General features: G+C 43.4%; 2 protein-coding genes, 1 long non-coding RNA gene and 1 pseudogene across 5 annotated transcripts; 2 read left to right on the forward strand and 2 right to left on the reverse strand.

Annotated features, from left to right (window-relative positions):
• Positions 1–1,625: 1,625 nt before the first annotated feature.
• LOC137785720 (uncharacterized) lies at positions 1,626–4,580 on the reverse strand. 3 transcript variants are annotated; one of them, XR_011077529.1, is made up of 4 exons: positions 2,700–4,580; positions 2,052–2,175; positions 1,853–1,934; positions 1,626–1,723 (listed from the first exon to the last, which is right to left on the reverse strand). XR_011077529.1 is itself a non-coding variant. In XM_068577175.1 (2 exons), exons 1-2 carry the CDS (start codon positions 4,474–4,476, stop codon positions 2,108–2,110), a joined length of 1,845 nt encoding a protein of 614 aa, XP_068433276.1. In that variant the 5' UTR covers positions 4,477–4,580; the 3' UTR covers positions 1,730–2,107. The 3 variants fall into 3 exon arrangements, 1 of the variants encoding a protein (XP_068433276.1); XR_011077530.1 differs by lacking the exon at positions 1,626–1,723 and having other exon boundaries at positions 1,730–2,168; positions 2,280–4,580; XM_068577175.1 differs by lacking the exon at positions 1,626–1,723 and having other exon boundaries at positions 1,730–2,175.
• Positions 4,581–4,727: 147 nt separating this feature from the next.
• Positions 4,728–6,936, forward strand: LOC137785977 (uncharacterized). The gene is made up of 5 exons (XM_068577555.1): positions 4,728–4,764; positions 5,654–5,761; positions 5,908–6,011; positions 6,085–6,342; positions 6,421–6,936. Exons 1-5 carry the CDS (start codon positions 4,728–4,730, stop codon positions 6,532–6,534), a joined length of 621 nt encoding a protein of 206 aa, XP_068433656.1. The 3' UTR covers positions 6,535–6,936.
• A 382-nt stretch (positions 6,937–7,318) lies between these two features.
• Positions 7,319–8,281, forward strand: LOC137786025 (uncharacterized). The gene is made up of 3 exons (XR_011077545.1): positions 7,319–7,383; positions 7,493–7,819; positions 7,922–8,281. It is a non-coding gene; the product is annotated as an uncharacterized lncRNA (long non-coding RNA).
• Positions 8,282–15,594: 7,313 nt separating this feature from the next.
• Positions 15,595–17,564, reverse strand: LOC137785978 (uncharacterized; annotated as a pseudogene).
• Positions 17,565–19,776: the final 2,212 nt, after the last annotated feature.

A 19,776-nucleotide genomic window follows, 5' to 3' on the forward strand; every position in this document is an offset into this window, starting at 1 on the left:
CGTCACGCCGTCTGCTCCGTACGAGCTACAGCTCGGGTCGTCGCAATGACGAGCCTCGCGCTCCCGGAGCCAGCAGAGGTCATTCTGGCACCGCGGCCCGGCAGACTGAACGACTGGTGCTCCACACCTGTCTGCCATCAAACATGCAAATCACCCTCGCTCAGCCGTGACTGTTGCATTTTCCATGAGCGAGCGCGCGGCAGTTCATCTTCTTCTAACATGGCGTATAAACACAAATCGCTGCACAACAATTGCACAAAAAAACATGTTTGTCTTTTTTTTTCTTCCCCCCTCTAAGCCCAGGAGAAAATGAGCTTGATACGGAGACTCAGCTGCAATAACCCATTCACTTATTGAACGGCGGCGGCTGGATACACTCTCAGCCTCCGGGCTTAAACGAAAAAGCAGAGCCCGGCTGCCTGATTGAATGGGTTTGTAATGCAAGCCAAATAGGTTTGTTCTAATGGGAATCAGCCTCGGTGGCTCTGCAGAGGCTGACGCCTGCACGAGGGGAGCAGTGAGCGGCGGGGGCCGGTGATTGGCTGAGAGAGGCCGAGGCCGCACTCAGGGGCGGCCATGTTTACTAATGGCTGTTTTAGTAAGGGCGAGGAAATGAGCCTAAACTTTAGGAATCACAGTGAGGAGAGGTGAATATACTGTATATACAGTATCAGTGTGTGTGTGTGCGTGTGTGTGTGTGTGTGTGTGTGTGTGTGTGTATATGAGTGTGTGTGTACTGGCCCAGGTGCTTCTCCACTGTCACAGCATATTAAACATCCTGCCGCAGTGCCCTGGAGCGATTAGATCCTGAATAGTTGCAGCTGTCGTAAGGCTGACCCAATAATCACAATCCACTGTGTAGGTGGGCAAAAGATAGTCAAGCTGATTAATATTATTGAACCTAAACCAGGGAGGCAACAATACATGATAAGATATGAAACCAATAAGCACAGTTGTACCTCCAGGTTTCCACTGAATGTTAGTTATATAAACCATGTTTTACTTCCTCCTGTTGCAGTCTCGCTGCATCCTTTTAGTTTGATTTGTTCTAAGATATCCATCAGAGATTTCTGCTGCAGCTCCAATACAGTGGGGGGAATTAAATTTGATTTGGGATCAGCATCACAAAGTTAAATTTAACAAATATAGCAACAACGTGTCTTTTACAACGCTTCAATTTATTTCAGTTCATTTTGGAAAACCCAAATTACAAATTTGCTTTGGAGGGCTTTAGAATCTGAGCCGTACACTGTAAACATACGACCCCTGACCTCACATCAGATCAGAAAAAAACTCAAGAAAAAACAGAAGAAAACCTTCCACGAGGAAAAAAGAGAAGACTCCCTGGATGGACAGAAGCAATAGATGTCATGTGTACAGAATTACAACGGTACTGCACATTAAATGAATATGACAAATGATTCATATAATAAGGAATTATTATATATAATATTAATGCTGTGAGCGGGCCCTCGCTCCACAGCACGTCGGTGACGCCTGCCGGTCGCCGGCTCGCCCGGCCGAGAACGGCGCTATCGAGCCAAAGTGCGATAAAACATGACAGAGTGAGTTAAAGCTAAATAAAGTCAAAATGAAAAACATACATTTATTGTTTCTTTTTGAAAGCCAATTTATTGTATTGAATCCAACTGTTGAATATGAATGTGTTATATAATGTTGTTTTATATAACAGAGATACAGACGTCTAACTCATGGCCGATGTCTTCGAGTGAAACATTAAACAAACTAAACAGATGAACTTTGATCCAGAAGAACTGTCCACAACAACTACATATTTACACATTAAGCATACACAAGACCTGCAGCATTTAATTACAGTTTTAAAGGATACACCTGTACTTCATAGAAGTAGAAGTTTGAGGTACTTGTACTTTGGTTTTTTACTTTCATACTACTTCTACTGCACCGCAATTCTGAGGGAAAACTAATGTTTTAGTCGTCTGCATGTGTTTGAATATCTTTGCTGATGAAACTAATTGATTTTTATTAAGATACATTTTTAATACGAATAAAGTATTAGTATATTGTACTTTTAACATTTAACATTAATTAAATGTTTTAATATGTATCTTCATGGGAAACCTGATCACCAGGAGATCAGGGGCGCCTGTAGCTCAGTGGTTAGCATCTGCTTCTCGTTGCTGTTTCTACGGAGTATAGAGCAAAAACAAAATTGCTTTTTTGATAAAAGCGTCAGCTAAATGTAATGTAATGAAAAAAGATTATTTATTATTATTATTTTAGGGTAACCTGGTTACCAGGAAGAAACCCAGGGGCGACTATGGCTCAGTGGTTAGGAGAACCAGGAGAACCCGACCGGATTGGGGAAAACACTTTTTTTTGTGGGAAACCTGATCACCAGGAAAAACCCAAAAGGATTGGGGAAAACACTTTTTTTTGTGGGAAACCTGATCACCAGGAAAAACCCAAAAGGATTTGGGAAAACACATTTTTTTGTGGGAAACCTGATCACCAGGAAAAACCCAAAAGGATTTGGGAAAACACATTTTTTTGTGGGAAACCTGATCACCAGGAAAAACCCAAAAGGATTGGGGAAAACACATTTTTTTTGTGGGAAACCTGATCAACAGGAAAAACCCAAAAGGATTGGGGAAAACACATTTTTTTGTGGGAAACCTGATCACCAGGAAAAACCCAAAAGGATTGGGACTACTCATTTTTGTTGTGGGAAACTTGATCATCAGGCAGCGCCGTGTCTTTGCCATCTTTGCCGGCAGCTGGGTCGTAGAAGAAGCTCATTTGGCCGTCGGGGAATCCGAACGTGAACCACCCGGAGTAAGCACCGTGTAAGGCTTGTACGTCGTCTGTGCCGTCCTCCTCAGTGCATCTCCGTGGGTCAGTGGCGGAAGTGGCAAGGATCCTGGAGGAGTCCTCACCGTCAGGGAGGTCGTCCAAGTCATCAGCGTCGGCAGCTTGTGCGTCACCTGCGCCGTCCCACTCTGTGCATATCAATTGGTTGGTGGCAGAAGAGGAGAAGGAGTCCTCACTCTCAAAGAAGTCGTCCAAGTCACCAGAGTCAGCTCGTATGTCGTCTGCACTGTGCCACTCTGTGCATACCGATTGGTCGATGGCGGAAGTGGGGAAGATGCTGGAGGAGTCCTCACCCTCAGAGAAGTCGTCCAAGTCATCAGCGTCAGCAGCTGGTGCATCTTTTGCGCCGTCCCCCTCTGTGAATACCCGTTGGTCGGTGGCGGAAGTGAGGAAGATGCTGGAGGAGTCCTCACCCTCATGGAGGTCGTCCAAGTCATCAGCCTCGGCGGCTTGTGCGTCGTCTGCACCGTCACACTCTGTGCGTATCCATTTGTTGGTGGCGGAAGTGGGAAAGATGCTAGAGGAGTCCTCACCCTCAGGGAGATTGTCCAAGTCATCAGCGTCGGCGGCTTGTGAATCGTCTGCACTGTCACACTCTGTGTGTATCCATTCGTCGGTGGCGGAAGTGGGAAAGATGCTGGAGGAGTCCTCACCCTCAGAGAGGTTGTCCAAGTCATCAGCGTCAGCAGCTTGTCCGTCGTCTGTGCTGTCCCACTCTGTCCATACCGATTGGTCGGTGATGGAAGTGAGGAAGGTGCTTGAGGAGTTCACACCATCAAAGAAGTTGTCCAAGTCATCAAAGTCAGCAGCCTGTGCATCTTTTGCGCTGTCCCCCTCTTTGCATACCAATTGGTCAATGGCGGAAGCGGGAAAGATGCTGGAGGAGTCCTCACCTTCAGAGAGGTCGTCCAAGTCAGCAGCGTCTCTGGCGCCGATATTCCAGAAAATATTTCGTAAAAAACTTGTCTCTGTTTGAGGTTCCTGGAACTTCCTTTTCATTTTTTCTAATTCAATTTGTCTTTCCTGCATCCTCCTGCCGAAAATGCCAAGACTCTTCTTTTTCATATTCAAACAAATGTCCTCGAATAAATGTTTTTCGACATTCAACCTTTGTAGTTCCATCTCCACTTGTTGAAAATGCTCTGACATTGTTCCTACTTCATTTTCAGAAATCTTAAATCCTCTTTTGCATTCATCCATTTCTCTTAACTTCTCCAGCAGACTTCTGAGATACACACCAGCCACAACGTCTGCGCCGTCCTTCTCAGAGAAGTCTTCGGCATCTGGGCCAGCAGCGTCTCTGGTTGCGCCGATATTGCGGAAAATATTTCTGAAGAAACCTGTCTCTGTTTGAGATTCCTGAAACTTCATTTTCATTTTTTCTAATTCAATTTGTCTTTCCTGCATCCTCCTGCCAAAAAACCATAGACTATTCTCTTTCATTTTCAAACAAATGTTCTCGAATAGATGTTTTTCGACATTCAATGTTTGAAGTTCAATCTCCACAAGTTGAAGATGCTCTAACATTGTTCCTACTTCACTTTCAGACATCTTAAATCCTCTTTTGCATTTATCCATGTTGCTTAACTTCTCCAGCAGACTTCTGAGATACACACCAGCCATAACTAAAACTTTTAAAAAGAAATTGTGAAAAAGAAAAGTGACGAAAAGTCTGTAGTAGAGTCCAATCTTCTAAAGGTCCAAACTTCTAAAGGTTGGAGTCTAAAAACAAAAACAGTCTACTTCAAATATAGTCCTTCTTTATATCGACTTTGGATCAAAGCCACTTAGCAACGTAATCTCGCGAGATTTCAGGTAATGTCTGAATTTTTCTCGCGAGATCTCGTACGTCAGTTTGCCGACGCAGAGCCATGATGAGATCCGCTAACCAGGAGCTTCTTTGCGTCTCCGGTAGGTTTACTTAATTTTAACTAGACTTTGTTCATTTGATTTGTTTCTTGCTCGAAACACAGTTGTACTGCAACTGTAGCTAAACAGTTTATCCTTTATTCATATATTACTAAGACAGTAGCACTTTATACAGATCGCTAGCTGCTAATGCTAGCTATAGACTCTAGCTATTGATCGGTTAACCTTAAACTGTAGTGCCGGTAATCCCGTTACAATGCGCAGGTAATCCTGTTACAACGCGGCGGTAATCCCGTTACAATGTGCAGGTAATCCTGTTACAACGCGGCGGTAATATCGTTACAATACGAAGGTAATCTATTTACAATGCGCCGTTAATCTCGTTACATTGTTCCAGTAGTCCCGTTACAACGCGCCTCGTGAGTCTGTGGACCAATCAGAGGCTTTGTTTATGACTTGTCGACCAATCACAGGCCTTCTTCCGGTCTGAGCTCACGGTTTTTTGTTTGACATGAACGTACTGGATACTCGGTGTAACCGGACAGATTCCCGGTGGGTCGGCTTGTTGTTCGGCCGGTGACGACGTGGGTAAGCACGGAGTTTGGTCACGTTAGTTTGCCGTGAGCCCGGGAACACGTCTGGCGAATAGTAGGAGCTCACTCGCGTCCTATAGCCTCGGTGATACCGGGATGAAAGCTTTCTATGGTTCACGTTTTAACCGCGCGGGTTGTGTGTGTATGTGAACGTGTGTGTAAACGTGTTTCAGTGTGTGTGTGTGTGTGTGTGTGTGTGTTTCAGTTTGTGTGTTTCAATGCGTGTCTGTGCACATGTCCACTGTTCCTTTGTGAGAAATATGAGAAGCCATTCATTTACACTGTAAAATCATCTGTCATGAAATACTGTTAAAGATGTCTCTTAATGCCATAGTGAGTAATAACAATCAATGCTCCAAATCTTCGGTCTACGGCTGCAAAGAAGAGGCTGCTTGACTTCAAACTTGTGCCAATAACTCTTCAACCTCCTCGTCCTGTTTCTTTGGGTAAGCCATCTGCTTTCCTTAATTGCTGTCCTATGTGCACGTTTTTTTAGCATGACTGTGGAATGTCTACAATCTTTATGTCAAAATGGATTATGTTGTATTATGTTCATAATGTTTGTTTTATTTTCCATGCCACTCCATAATAGCTCTTGGAACAGGACGTTGTCATCGAGTGATCCCATGGCCAATTTCCATCTTCACCAGGAAGCAACACAAGTTGGTCATTCCTGATGAGTCTCCAAACAAGAAGGTATTATCATGAAAGTAGTGGATTTATGTAGGAGTATTTGTTTGCCAATACTAAAAATTCCCTTTCGTGTTAGTTTGTTTTGCTAGTAGGAGACTCCCACCTGCAAAGCTTTGCCCATGGCTTTGCGGAAGTGCCAGCAGAGCTTTCCGTTGGTGTCATGTCTTCTCCTAAGGCCTGTGCCAAGCTCTTGCGGACCGAGGTGCTGAATGCTGACGTGCTGCATGCTCCAGGTGTTGTGGTCCTGATGGCTCCAAGCAGCAGTCTGACTGCAATAGGGGTCTCACGAGAACCGATACTTACGGTACCTTTCGATACTAAACTGTACGTTACTGTACGTTACTGTACGTTTTTAGGTTGGATTTGGCATTTGGAGAAAATAACTTACTGAACATCTATTGTGTATTTGTAGGTTGTGGTGGTGGATTTCCCTCCAAGGCGCAATGTGGAAATGGATCTGCAGGAGTTCTTGCGACCAGAGTTTCGTCGTGTGGCTGCTTCTGGAGGTTTGTTTAAAGAGATGTGATTTATAAAGAGTTGAATGTTTACCAGTTATATGCATATGATGTTTCCAAAATTTAATTTATATTCAATTAATTTCCATAGTTCTTGTTTATATATACCAGTGGCGGGCCTTCAGGGTGAAAGTGTTGTCTTGTGGTGTTTAACCCTGTTGAAGAGCGTTAGTTGTGGGTTATAAATTGTTGTTATGAAGTTAAATACACAACTAAAGTTGGAACCATGACTGGAGTTTGAACCCTGACACATAAGTATCCCGCTGCGCTTTCAACATTAAACTGTGCAATGTTAAAGATGTGACCTCCACTTATTACAGCCTATCACGGCTAATTGACCACGCAGTCATGTGATTGGCTGACGGTGATAAAATAAAACAGTCAGAATATTACAAACTACCGTGATATGAATTTTGGGCCATACCGCCCAGCCCTCAGTAATAGTAATGATTATTCATTTTATTTACGTAGCTGCAGGAACACATATTTTTCGATCGTTATTTTTCTTCTTATGCTATGATTTTTCTTGCGTCAGTGTTCCGCGGCTGTGGGCGCACAATCATCATGACGCATGGTTTTAGTATTTGGCTGCAGTGAGCGTTTGGTCTCTAAGAAGGCTGTTCAGACTGGGTCAGACTGATCTTACATGTTCTTCTTAGTGAAAGATCGTCTTAAGCTAAGAATGACTCTGGGAAACACGTCCTTCTTTCACAGCGCATTTAAGAACGCTTCTAAGACGCTCGTAGAGCTTAAGAGCTTCTTAACGAATCTGGGAAACGCGGCCTTTGTCATTACAGAGGCGCTATTCTGCGGATTCAGAGCAGTCTTGTGCACCCAAAAGGAGGATTCTTCATCAGCAGGTATGTTGTGTTTCATAGATTTACTTTACAAACTATATATTTGAGTGCTATTTGTATGGCTTTTGTGTAGCACGGTGTCAATGACATTCTTTCTGCTTTATGTTTACAGGTTACCAGGGAATGTTCCATTCAACTGAGATTCAGCACGGAGATCTTGCTTCCTTTTCCTCATCACATCTCCCCAGTCCAACAGCGAGACCTGCAGGTGAGGAGGAGGGTATACAAGTAGAAAACGTAACTTCCTGTTTGCTCTAGGTGGCGCTATGACTAGGATTAAAAATTACCATGTGGATGTCTTCAGAGTCCGGATCAAACCTTGAGTTTGGGTTTTTCAAAACTTTATGGTAGGATTGGGATCATGTTGATCCCAAAAATCAGGATTAAACTGATCCCAGCAGGAGGGTGGACTCATGGTGGCTATCAGTAATAAAACAAGGTAACTAAAAGTGGTTAGTTAAATAATACAACATTTATATCATGCATTTTACAGTATTTATATTTATTCATCAATTTCACTTGAATTTATTCTTGATCTCAGCCCTGTAATCGAGGGAGAAGATCAGTCACAGGTGGAGCTAGAAGGCCGAGTTCCCACAGGAGCCCCAGAGAGGGGCTCAAAGCACCCAAAGAAAGATGACGCCTATAAGGTACTTTAAGAAAAAGAGACTGAAAGGGTAGAAGTACAAATCCATCGAGCATAGGAACAGCTTATTCTTGCCGGTACAATTCTATAAATCTTTGTTTGAAACCTGTTTGAAACGTCCATAATGTATTTGTGAGTAAAGTATGTATTTATTTGTTGTAGATCTCAGACTGCCTGTTTCCAAGAAATAGACAATGGAGAGAGATGTTTATATTGTTTGTTTGCTGTTCCGATCAGTCCTATTTTCTGTTCAAATAAAGCCTATTGGAGTGACCTCACACTATTCTATCCGTTGTTCTTTACGTAACTACATTGTGATAGTCCCATTTAGACCACAGGTAATCCAGATTTGGTAATCCGGATCAGAGTAATCCAATCCCACATTTCTTTGAAAAACCAGTATAGAAATAAAATGGATTACGTGATTCTGGATAAGAGAAAAAGAGATTTCCAAATCTGAATCAGTTTAATCCAGATTAAAGCTTTTGAAAAACCGGCCCGAGGAGTTACAGTAATCTAATCTACAAGTAACAAATGTGTGAATCCATTTTTCTGCATGGCTTTGAGACAAGATATGCCTAATTTTTTAAATGTTACGTAGGTTAAAAAAAAGGCAGTACTTGATATTTGTTTAACGTGGGAGTTAAAGAACAAATCCTGGTCAAAGATAACGCCGAGATACCTCACAGTGGTGCAATGCCATCAAGAGAAACTATATCATTAGATAATTGATTTCTGAGGTGTTCTGGGCAAGGTCAAATAACTGCATGTGAATTAATTGTTAATTACATATGAATAAAATAATATTTTACATATATTACATGTAAAAATGTCTCACATGACCTTCTTTACACTTTATAAAATCATCAAACTACCCCCCCCCCCCCCCCCCTCCCCGGCAGAACAAACGATGTAATAATAAGACTATTGGAATTAAGCGATAAGTCTCTAAAAGAAGAAGAGAGTCGAGTGTTTAAAGGTCAAAGATGTACTGGTAATCAGCCGCTTGTCCTGAAGAATATCCCACAATTAGCTTGGTTTAGCTGGAGATGAGACGAGTACGTTATCAGTTAACCAAAACGGTGGTAACTGGTGCGTGATGGTGGGCTTCACAGCCCTTTTGTTTGACTGTTTCCAAAAGCTTGTCTCACTGAATGGAGTGGCTTAGTTCTCATAGTGATGCTCGTCACGCAGACAAGGAAGGGGTGAAAGTCATCATTGTATAACTGGTGATCAGGGAGGTCATCCCCATGAGCTCACCATCTAACTATCTGTCTACCAGAACATGGCAAGTCTTCATGTCTGGTGGCTCATGACATGTAGGAACAGATTGGAGGGTCAGAACTGGAACCACCATATGGGAGCCGACTGACTGGTAATGAGCACTGAGGGACACAGAGGTACAGGTGGAAGGTCGAGGGGGAGACGCCGAGGCCACCGTTGAGCAGACGGGATGTTTTAAAATAATAGCCGTGGAACACATGAGAGGAAATGTTTGGGTGTGAGTGTGTGTGTGTGTGTGTGTGTGTGTGTGTGTGTGTGTGTGTGTGTTGATCGTCAGCTCTGAACATCACCCAACGCATTCGTACAAACAGACAGTCCTGAATAAATGTGAATACTACTGACTCATTGAAAGTAACTTATACTGCAGAGTTTATCTGACTAGCTCACCCCGATGTCTAAAGCAGATTACAAACTTTACATTTGTAAGGCGGGGTTGTATTTTCCTCTGTGGGTACACACAAATAAACACAAACATGTGCAACACTGTAAATGCATTCATTACCATCTCTCAACCTGACAAAGTGGAGTAAAGCTGGACTAATGATGGGGCCGAATGTAAATGGGGAGCCAGTCCGCTGGGAGCAGCGGGACGGATCCACGAGTCGGCATGTGTTTCGCAGCCTGAAACAGCTGAGATGAGCAGGCGGCTTCCTCGGGACGGAGTCACAGGGAGGAGAAGCCCGATGGGGAGCAGAGTGGTCTGCGAGTGTGACTGAACTTGCCAAATGGGATTCATTTAGACAAATGTGAAGATATCAATACGATGGTGAGCGAAGGGGGGTGAAGAAGCAGGACTCTGAGATTGCTCATTATCTTCAAATTGAAATTTTGAGCACAGGTTTGAGCCCTAAACGGATATTATCGCTGAAACTCAAACACACAATAAAGAAAACACTTGAATATACTTTCTGGACTGCGTTTAGTGCTGAACCCAGATACATGTTCGATGTAGCACATTAGGGAGACACCACATGAGTGCAGTTTGAGAACTATGACATATCTTCCCTGGACCTTGTATTTCCAAATGAACCAGGGATGGAGTGAAGGCTCAGTCCAACTTGGTTGAGCTTTGCTTTCCTCTGGACACCGCTACATCCTCTCAGATTGTTTTGCTCTTGCTGTTAAGTCTAATGTTAACAAGATACCAGTGTTTCTGCAGAGGAAGAGGAAGTAATTGACTGTTTAAAAATGGCCAAACTCACATAAACTAACATTTGTATTAAACAGGAAGACGTGGCTTAGTTTTTCTGTCTTCTTTTCTTTGTTGTCGTTGCACAAAAGACACCTGCAGGAGCTTTTAAAGGATTTGTTTAGTACAGCAAAGCTTCAAAAACCCCACAAGCTTGGGTTTAGTAAAAGTGTATGAATAATTTTCTCCTTTTGGGAAGCTTAGCTTCATAAATTGATACCTGCATGGCTTGTTTCAGATTTAAAAGCAGCAAGCTGCTCACGAGAAACATGATTGCAGTGAGGTTCACTGAAGTGATTTCCAAAATTGGTAATTAGGCTTCTAAATTCACCACTGGGGTATTTACTGACATATTGTATATCGTGGAACAACGTTTTATAATCCAGCCACAGATCTCATGCTGTGTTCCAGACATCTCAGAACTCCTACGAGAGTCAGAGTTTCTTCTTGTAAATTTGGTTTTAATCCAGTTTAATGCCTGACTTCTTGAAGAAGCAGCTGACGTAACACCACAATGGAAGCACACGTTGTAAGTCATGCATCATTAACGAATGTCTGACTCAGAGGAAGCCTCACTCCCATCACCTGGCCGGAGTTCTTTCTGTCCCGGCATCGTGGGACACACCGTGCTCCAGGTCAGAAAGAACTTTGACAGATGATGTGAGGCGATGCCCGTCAGTGGCACCAGTGTTGAGTATGTTTTATAATTTTTTGGCACATACACTAACGTTCAAAGGTTTGGGGTCACCCAGACACATTTTCAGTTTCTTCTCAAGTTCTCTCATGGAATATCCTTCATTTCTAAGAACAAGAACAGACTGGTGAGTTTCACGTGAAACTTCTCTTTTTCTGGCCATTTTGTGAGTATAATGAACCCACACGTGTGATGCTCCAGATACTCAACCAGCTCAAAGGGAGAACAGTGTTATCGCTTCTCTCACCAGCAGAGATGTTTTCAGCTGTGTGACATCACCGCACGAAGGTTTTCAAGGGTTTTCTACTCATCCATTAGTCTTCTAAGGCGATGATCAAACACAATGTACCATCAGAACTCAGAGTGATGCTGCTGGAAACGGGCCTCTATACACTGATGTAGGTATTTTATTAAAAACCAGACGATTCCACCTGGAATAGTCTTTTACCACCTTACAATGTATAGAGTGTATTTATGATTCATTTCATGTTATCTTCATTGAGAAAAACTGCTTTTCTTTGAAAAATAATGACATTTTTAAGTGACCCCAAACTTTTGAACGGTAGTGTACATATTATTGATTACTAGTATGTAGCATTCATCACAATTAACAAGATCCATCCATCCATTATCTGAACCGCTTATCCTCACTAGGGTCGCGGGGCGCTGGAGCCGATCCCAGCTGTCAAGGGGCGAAGGCAGAGTTCACCCTGGACAAGTCTCCAGTTCATCACAGGGCAGACATAGAGACAGACAACCATTCACACCACATACACACTTACGGGCAATTTAGAGTCCAATTAACCTGTGCAGCATGTCTTCGGACTGTTGGAGGAAGCCGGAGAACCCGGCGAGAACCCACGCTGCCACGGGGAGAACACGCAAACTCCACACAGAAGAATCTACCAGACCAGTATCCGAACCCCGGCCCGCCCGGGATCCGAACCGCAGACCCTCTTGCTGTGAGGCGTCAGTGCTAGCCACTACAAAATTATTAACAAGATAATTGTGTAGAGCAGCTCATATCCAACATAAATGACCTGAAAGTCAACTCTAAGCAGCATTCAGAGAGATACTTTCATCACCGTCATCACTACGGCTTACTAATTAAAAAAGCTGCAACATGAAGCCATGGTGAGAGATATTAGTGAGGAATCCAGTTTGGATCACATGGTGTCAGTGAGTGATGAACTGTGACCCGTCTCAGCTTCTGTCACTTTAATGTTCATGTTCTTCCTTTAGAATCATTCCATCAAGATCTTATGAGCCGACATGGACGTTCAGATTCTGCAGAAAACAAAGCTAGTGTTAATTTGTGATGATTCGTATAATTCTAGGAATTTAGAAATATAGTTTAATTCATTTAATTTAATCTTTTTTAATGTTTGGAGAAAGATTATTCATTATATTCAATTCTCATTTATATAAATTAATAATTAGTAAACACTAGCTTTTGCTCTCGACTATCAAACGGCCAAATAACACAGAAATTGACGGCACAGCCTTTTAAAAGACGTCTAATAGTGTAAATGTAAACGGGTCAAATGATTGTAAAGCTGTTATGAGGCGGTTATTAAAACTGACACCATTATTATTAAAACGGCTGCTTGACGTGCTGCAAAAACAAGTCCAATCACCAAAATAGAATTATGAACAGCAAGAAAAGGCAACTGATCACGATGATGTCATTTTCATGTTTGTAGAGTTAAAAATGTTTTCAACTCGCGCAAATTCACATCTTTGCGTCCTATCCTATGTGCATTGACTTTGTATGTAATCTACTCGCGCGAATAATTCACGTTGCGTTTGATGTGAACGCGGCATTAGGATACACTGAGCTCCTCTCTCTCCCCTTTTATGAATTCATGTTCAATAACTCTGTTTCTTCCCTGGAATCGCTGAGCTTTCTCGCCTCACAGGTTTCCATGGGTCGTGACTATATCTGGACTCTGGTCCTGCCCGACATCTTTGAACGCCACGTCAAGAACATTACAAAAAAAAAATACACCTTTCATCTTGAAAACATCGGCCGTCTCTGCCCCTCCCTCTGCTGTTTGCCCGCTGAAACGCTCATCCTCGCCTTCATCACCTCTCGACTGGACCACTGCAGCAGCATCCTGTCTGGATATTCCACCTAAACCATCAACAAACTACAATACATCCAGAATTCAGCTGCCCGTCTCCTATCCCACTCCCGCACCAGAGATCACATGACTCCAGTCATGTGGCATGTTTCTTTTATTGAGTGCTATCTTCCTTGAACACACACACACACACACACACACACACACACACACCACACCACGTTGGAGGTACATTCTCATCGACTACGTCTATTCAATTCAGTTTATTTTGTATAGCCCAAAATCACAAATACAAGCGTTACAATCTGTACACATAACATCACTGTCCCAGGACCTCACATCCATGGTGGGAGGTAGGGGGTGAAAGGGTGGGGGGCAGGTCCAGCTCCAGACAGCCACAATCCATGGAAACTTGAGGCAAGGAAGCACAAAGGCTCCCGGAAAGGAGTAGAGTTAGTAATGTGCATTGAAAGACAAGAATTTATCCAGAAGGAGAGAAGAAAGAGAAGAAGGGAGATGAGAAAAGGAAGAGAAAGAAGATGAGATGAGGAGGAGCTCAGTGTATCCTAAGATGCCCCCAGCAGTCTAGGCCTATAGGGCGTATTCACGTGACGTCATCATTTCAATCGCGCCATCTTGGGGTCCACCTGGTTAGCCTGCTGCCAGTGGAGGCGATGGATTTTGCGTACTGAAGACAAGTTTTCACACACAGGAAAGTTTCAAGGCGTACTGAAGTCTGCAGGCTCATGCCGTATTCACACCAAAAGCGTCACGCTTTTTCGCCTGATTTTACTCGCTCGACACGTTATGTGGTTAACTCGCTTTTCGCTTTTTCGCAACCAGTTGCGGAGGAAAGGCGGCGCGGCTTGAGTCTCGTTACCCCTGGTTACCATCACAGAGCCCGGTCACGTTCCTGTTAAACAGTTTCTATTTCCGCTATCGACCATGGGACATTAACAACTATTTCTGCGTTATACTTGTTGTGGAAATACCAGAAATGTCGGAACGTCAAGCGCCCCGTGTCTGGGTTCATACTATGATCCGTAGTTGCACAGCTCCGGCTCCAGGACGAGTGTCTGGAGTGTTTTACTTTACCTGGAAATGAATCACAGAGTAAAGGCAGACATCGCCTGACGGAGTTGCCATGTTCATGGCTTCCTCCTAAGTTTCCATTCACAGTTCCTTTTGCACAAGTGAAAGACATTGATTTTCGCTGGGCGAAAAAGCAAAAGGAGATTATTGACGAAAATGTGTCAATGGAAACGTGCCCACAACCCGAAGTATCAACAGAAACACATGAGAACAGTCCTAACGCTCATACGCCGAGTGAAACCGAAGTAAGTTAGATGCATTATTTGAGAAGCTGGACAAGTTGAAGTACAAGCCTGTCTTGTTGAGCTGATGAACCCATATTCTGAACCAGTAGTCCCACATCGAACAATAAGGCACCATACAATAATCACAAGACACGCCGTTTTGAACTGAAATTGTGTCTCCTTCAGGATATAATGGTCATTTCTTAGGAAGAGCAGCATAAAACACAGCAAAACAATGCCATGCAGGGACCATGACTTTAAACCAAATTTCATGACCAAACATTTCGTGAAATCTCGGTATATACTCATGAAAAATTGAGAAAATTTAGTATACCAACTAACAATGGGAATTACAAAGCATACAGTATAGCATAAATGACACAAATGAATGAGAGACAATAGTTTGATTTAGAGAATGAACATTTATATCCTCTGGTTGACAAGCATTCAGTAGCTTCCAGCTTGTGCACACATTGCATTCACTTTTAGTGCAAATTTTTACAAAACGTTGAGTTGGCAACTAACTCTTTAAACTTAAAAACAATTGAACAGGTTTCTAAAACAACATTCACATAACAAATGCGTTCTTTTTGTGTTTGACACACACAAACACACTCACACAGACCTGTCCCCTTGAGAGGCTCGTGAGGGAGAATATCTGGTGGCAACCTGAACGTGTTGTAATGAAAGAAGAAATTTGTGCTTAACTGTCCACGGAGGAACTTGCCAGCTTAGCGTCTCATTTCTTCAAGCTTCACATCGATTTGCTTTTCAATCTCCAGCAGAGATACCTTCTCTTTTGCAATTCGGCGGAAGCTGTAAAATTTGGTGATGAAAATCAGTTTGCTGGTAGCTTCTGCTTTCTCAGCATATTCATCAGCTGACTTTTGAAGTGCGCTAATGTCAGCCTCCGTTCTTGCCCTCTTCTTTTTTAAATCATCCAGCTCATCTGTGGTGGCCTTCCTCTTCAGGTCCATGCCTTGCCTCTCCTTTTTTCTCTTCTATTCGTCCAAGTACCCATAGTACTTCTGTCTGGCTCTTGCAGCTGAAAGCAACAGCTCTTTGGTTATTTCTACTTTGTTTAGGCCCCCAACAGACCTTACATGGTCGACAATGAGCCTCTGAGCCACCAGGGACTTCTCCTTCTGGTTCTCTACAATCATTTCTCTGTTGATTGAGAACCCCCGCTCAACACTGGCCTGTCCATGAGACAGGACAAGTAGTACCTTCACCACATCCCACACCTTAGAAAATGATGGTTTAGAACCCATTGTCTCATACAGGAGGGTATCCACTCTGTTTATCTTGGGGTCAAACTCCCTAAAGTTGGCCTGAAGAGCAGCTGAGTCACAAAACTCACTGAATTCTCGGAGGATGTCATCGCACACTGACTCCTCTACATGTTAGGCCTCAACAAGTGTGTGCAATATTCAACTCATTTGAGGCACGCACAGCTCTTGGACAAGGCAATGCGTCTTGGGTCAAGGCACTGCATGCTTCTCACCAGTTGGTGACGCACTGGACCCTTTTTCAGCAGCTTCTCAGTCACGGTGACCAAGAGTTTCTTACAGTCCATCTTGATCTCCAGCACACCTGGCGCCCGGTACACTCCAACAAACAGAATCGGCTGTACTGTTTTCCAGGTTGGATGTGAGAGACTAAGAACAAGGCTTTCAAATGAATTGTAATTCATTCTAGGTTTAGGACCCATTAACAGCCCCGAGTCAAAAATGGCAGCTACTCCACCTCCCCGGCCAGTGCCTCGAGGAATCTGAATATTAGTATGATTTGAAGGAGTAGATTCATTTAGACTAACATATTCATCATGCCTCAGCCAGGTTTCAGTGAGACAGCACAACTCAATATGATTGTCTGATATTAATTCCTTTACTAATACAGCTTTACGAGATAAAGATCTAATATTTAGGAGTCCACATTTAATTATCCTATCGTGTTGCACTGTTGCAATAGGTTATTTTCTATAACTTCTCTTTTCATTACTTTTGATTTAATTAATTTAAGTGACCGCGGGACAGACAGTCTCTATAGAGTTAAAGGTGGGCAACTGCTCTAAAGAAAATGCAGAGAGGTGTTTAAGACTAAAACTCTGCCTGGTCTGTCATAGACAAAGTCGACCAATAAGCTTGGTCATATTAGCAGAAAGGAGATCCGCTCCATCCAACGTGGGATGAATGCCGTCACTCCTGATCAGACCTGGGTTTCCCCGGAAAGACCGCCAGTTATCTATGAAGCCCACATTGTTTGCTGGACACCAGCGTGACAACCAACGGTGGAGTGCTGACATGCGGCTACACATCTCGTCAGTCGCCGTGTTTGGGGAGAGGGCCAGAGAAAATTACGTGGACCGAGATTGTTTTGGCGTAGGCACACACTGATTCCACATCGATTTTAGTGACCTCCGAGTGGCGAAGTCGGGAGTCATTACCGCCGACGTGAACCACAATCTGATTGTATTTACGTTTATCTTTAGCCAACAGTTTCAAGTAGGACTCGATGTTGCCCGCCCAGGCCCCAGAAATACATTTGACTGGCGTCACCGTCTTCACGTTTCTAATGATGGAACTGCCGATAATTAAAGTTGGTTTCTCAGTGTCGCTAATTGTGGTTGGATTCTCAGTGCCATTAAGTGAGGAGAACCGGTTAGAAACTTGAATAGGCTGGGAGTGTCCAGAGGACTGCTTATATCCCGACTTCTGCTTCCTCCGAACAGTCACCCAGGCCCTCGGCTGCTCGGGGGCTGCCGGGGAACAGCTACCACCAACGGGAGCTACAGCTCGGTGGTCCGCACCGACTATGGGGGTGGGAGGCTGGCTAATGTAGCTAACGTCTGTGCTTCGATGGTGCGGAGCCGTGCATCTAACCCACCGATACCTGCCTCCAACCTAGCAAATAAACTACATTTCTTACATTTATCATTATCGTCAAAGAAGGCAGGCAAATAGCTAAACATTCAACACGCTGAGCAGGAGAGGAGGAAGACATCGCTAACAGCTAAGCCAGTAAGGTAGCTAGCGTTAGCACAACAAACAAAGTGAGAAATAGGACAGTTGGATTTAAGCAGCGAGTTGCTAAAGAAAAAGAGAATCGAGTGTTTAGATATGCAATATGTGCAATGGATAATCAGCCACTTGTAGCCTACTGGAAAATATCACAATTAGCTTGGTTAAGCTGGAGCTGAGACAACTACGTTATCATCTAACACACACAGTGGAACCGGAAGTGATGCAATACGCTGACCGTCAGAGGAGACGCTGTCACATTATGAAAGGCACAGTGCAATGATCAGCATCACAAAGTTAAATTTAACAAATTCAGCAGCAACGTGTCTTTTAGAACGCTTCAATTCAGTTCATTTTCGAAAAACCCAAATTGCAAAGTTGCCTCGGAGGGCTTTAGAATCTGAGCTGTACACTGTAAACATACGACCCCTGACCTCACATCAGGTCAGGAAAAACTCAAGAAAAATCAGAAGAAAACCCTTTCACGAGGAAAAAAAGAGAAGACTCCCTGGATGGACAGAAGCAATAGATGTCATGTGTACAGAATTAACAACGGTACTGCACATTAAATGAATATGACAAATGATTCATATAATTAGGAATTATATGTATAATATTAATGCTGCGAGCAGCTGTGAGCGGGCCCTCGCCTGCGGGTCGCCGGCTCGCCTGGTCGAGAACAGTGCTATTGAGCCGAAGTGCGATAAAACAAGACAGAGTGAGTTAAAACATGACAAAGTAAGTTAAAGCTAAATAAAGTAAAAATGAAAAGAAAAAAAAAAACAAAAAACATAGATACACTTATTGTTCTTTTTTGAAAGCCCAATTATTGGATAGAATTCAACTATTGAATATGAATGTGTTATATAATGTTTTATATAACAGAGATCCAGACATCTAACTCATGGCCGATGTCTTCGGGTGAAACATTAAACAAACTAAACAGATGAACTGTGATCCAGAAGAACTGTCCACAACTACATATTTACACATTAAGCATACACAAGACCTGCAGCATTTAATTACAGTTTTAAAGAATACACCTGTACTTCATAGAAGTTTGAGGTACTTGTACTTTGTTTTTTAAATTTCATACTACTTCTGCGTCTGGGCCAGTGCCGTCTCCGGTGGCACCGATCTTCCGGAAAATATTCCCTCCGTGTGGGATTCCTGAGACTTCCTTTTCATCTTTTCTAATTCAAATTAGAGGTTTTCCAGGCACGTCCAAGTGGGAAGAGGCCCCGGGGAAGACCCAGGACACGCTGGAGGGATTATATCTCCCGGCTGGACTGGGAACGTCTCGGGGTCCCCCAGAACGAGCTGGAAAATGTTGCGGGTGAGAGGGAAGCCTGGGTCGGTCTGCTGGGTGTGCTGCCACCGTGACCCGACCCCGGATAAGCGGCGGAAAATGGATGGATAATTCAAATTCTCTTTCTTGCATCCTTCTGCCGGAAACACCTCGACTCTTCTTTTTTAATTTTTAATCAAATGTCCTCTAATAAAATGTTTGACTTTGAACAATTGTCAAGTTCTGTCCGCTGGGTTAGTGCATTTCCCCACCTGAAAGGGATTGACCCATCTACTCAGATTTTAACTGGATTCCACGCCAATGGAAAAACAACTTTTCTCTTCATCTCCTTTTATTTTGAGATTCAGTTCATCAAGTCATTAATTCCGCTTCACTGAAACAAGCTCCCTTCTAGCAAAGCTCCATTCAGCACATAAGGGTGACAAACCTGAAATAAAACAGAAAAGGCCACATTTCAGCAAACACCCTTTCCATAGGGGTCTCCAAGTCATCAGCGTCAGCGGCTTGTGCATTGTCTGCGCTGTCCCCTTCAGAGAAGTCTGAAGAAACCTGTCTATGTTTGAGATTCCTGGAACTTCCTTTTCATCTTTTCTAGTTCAATTTGTCTTTCCTGCATCCTCCTGCCGAAAACGCCTAGACTCTTCTTTTTCAAACAAATGTCTTTTGTAGTTCAATCTCCACAAGTTGAAAATGCTCTAACATTGTTCCTACTTCACTTTCAGAAATCTTAAATCCTCTTTTGCATTTATCCATGTCGCTTAACTTCTCCAACAGACTTCTGAGATACACACCAGCCATAACGTCTGCGCCGTCCCCCTCAGTGCCTCCCCGTGAGTCGGCGGCGGAAGTGGAGA

Source organism: Clinocottus analis, unplaced genomic scaffold, assembly GCF_023055335.1.
Source record: "Clinocottus analis isolate CAN_PGR_092001 unplaced genomic scaffold, fCliAna1.0.p SCAF_15, whole genome shotgun sequence".
In the NCBI taxonomy this organism is placed as follows: domain Eukaryota; kingdom Metazoa; phylum Chordata; class Actinopteri; order Perciformes; family Cottidae; genus Clinocottus; species Clinocottus analis.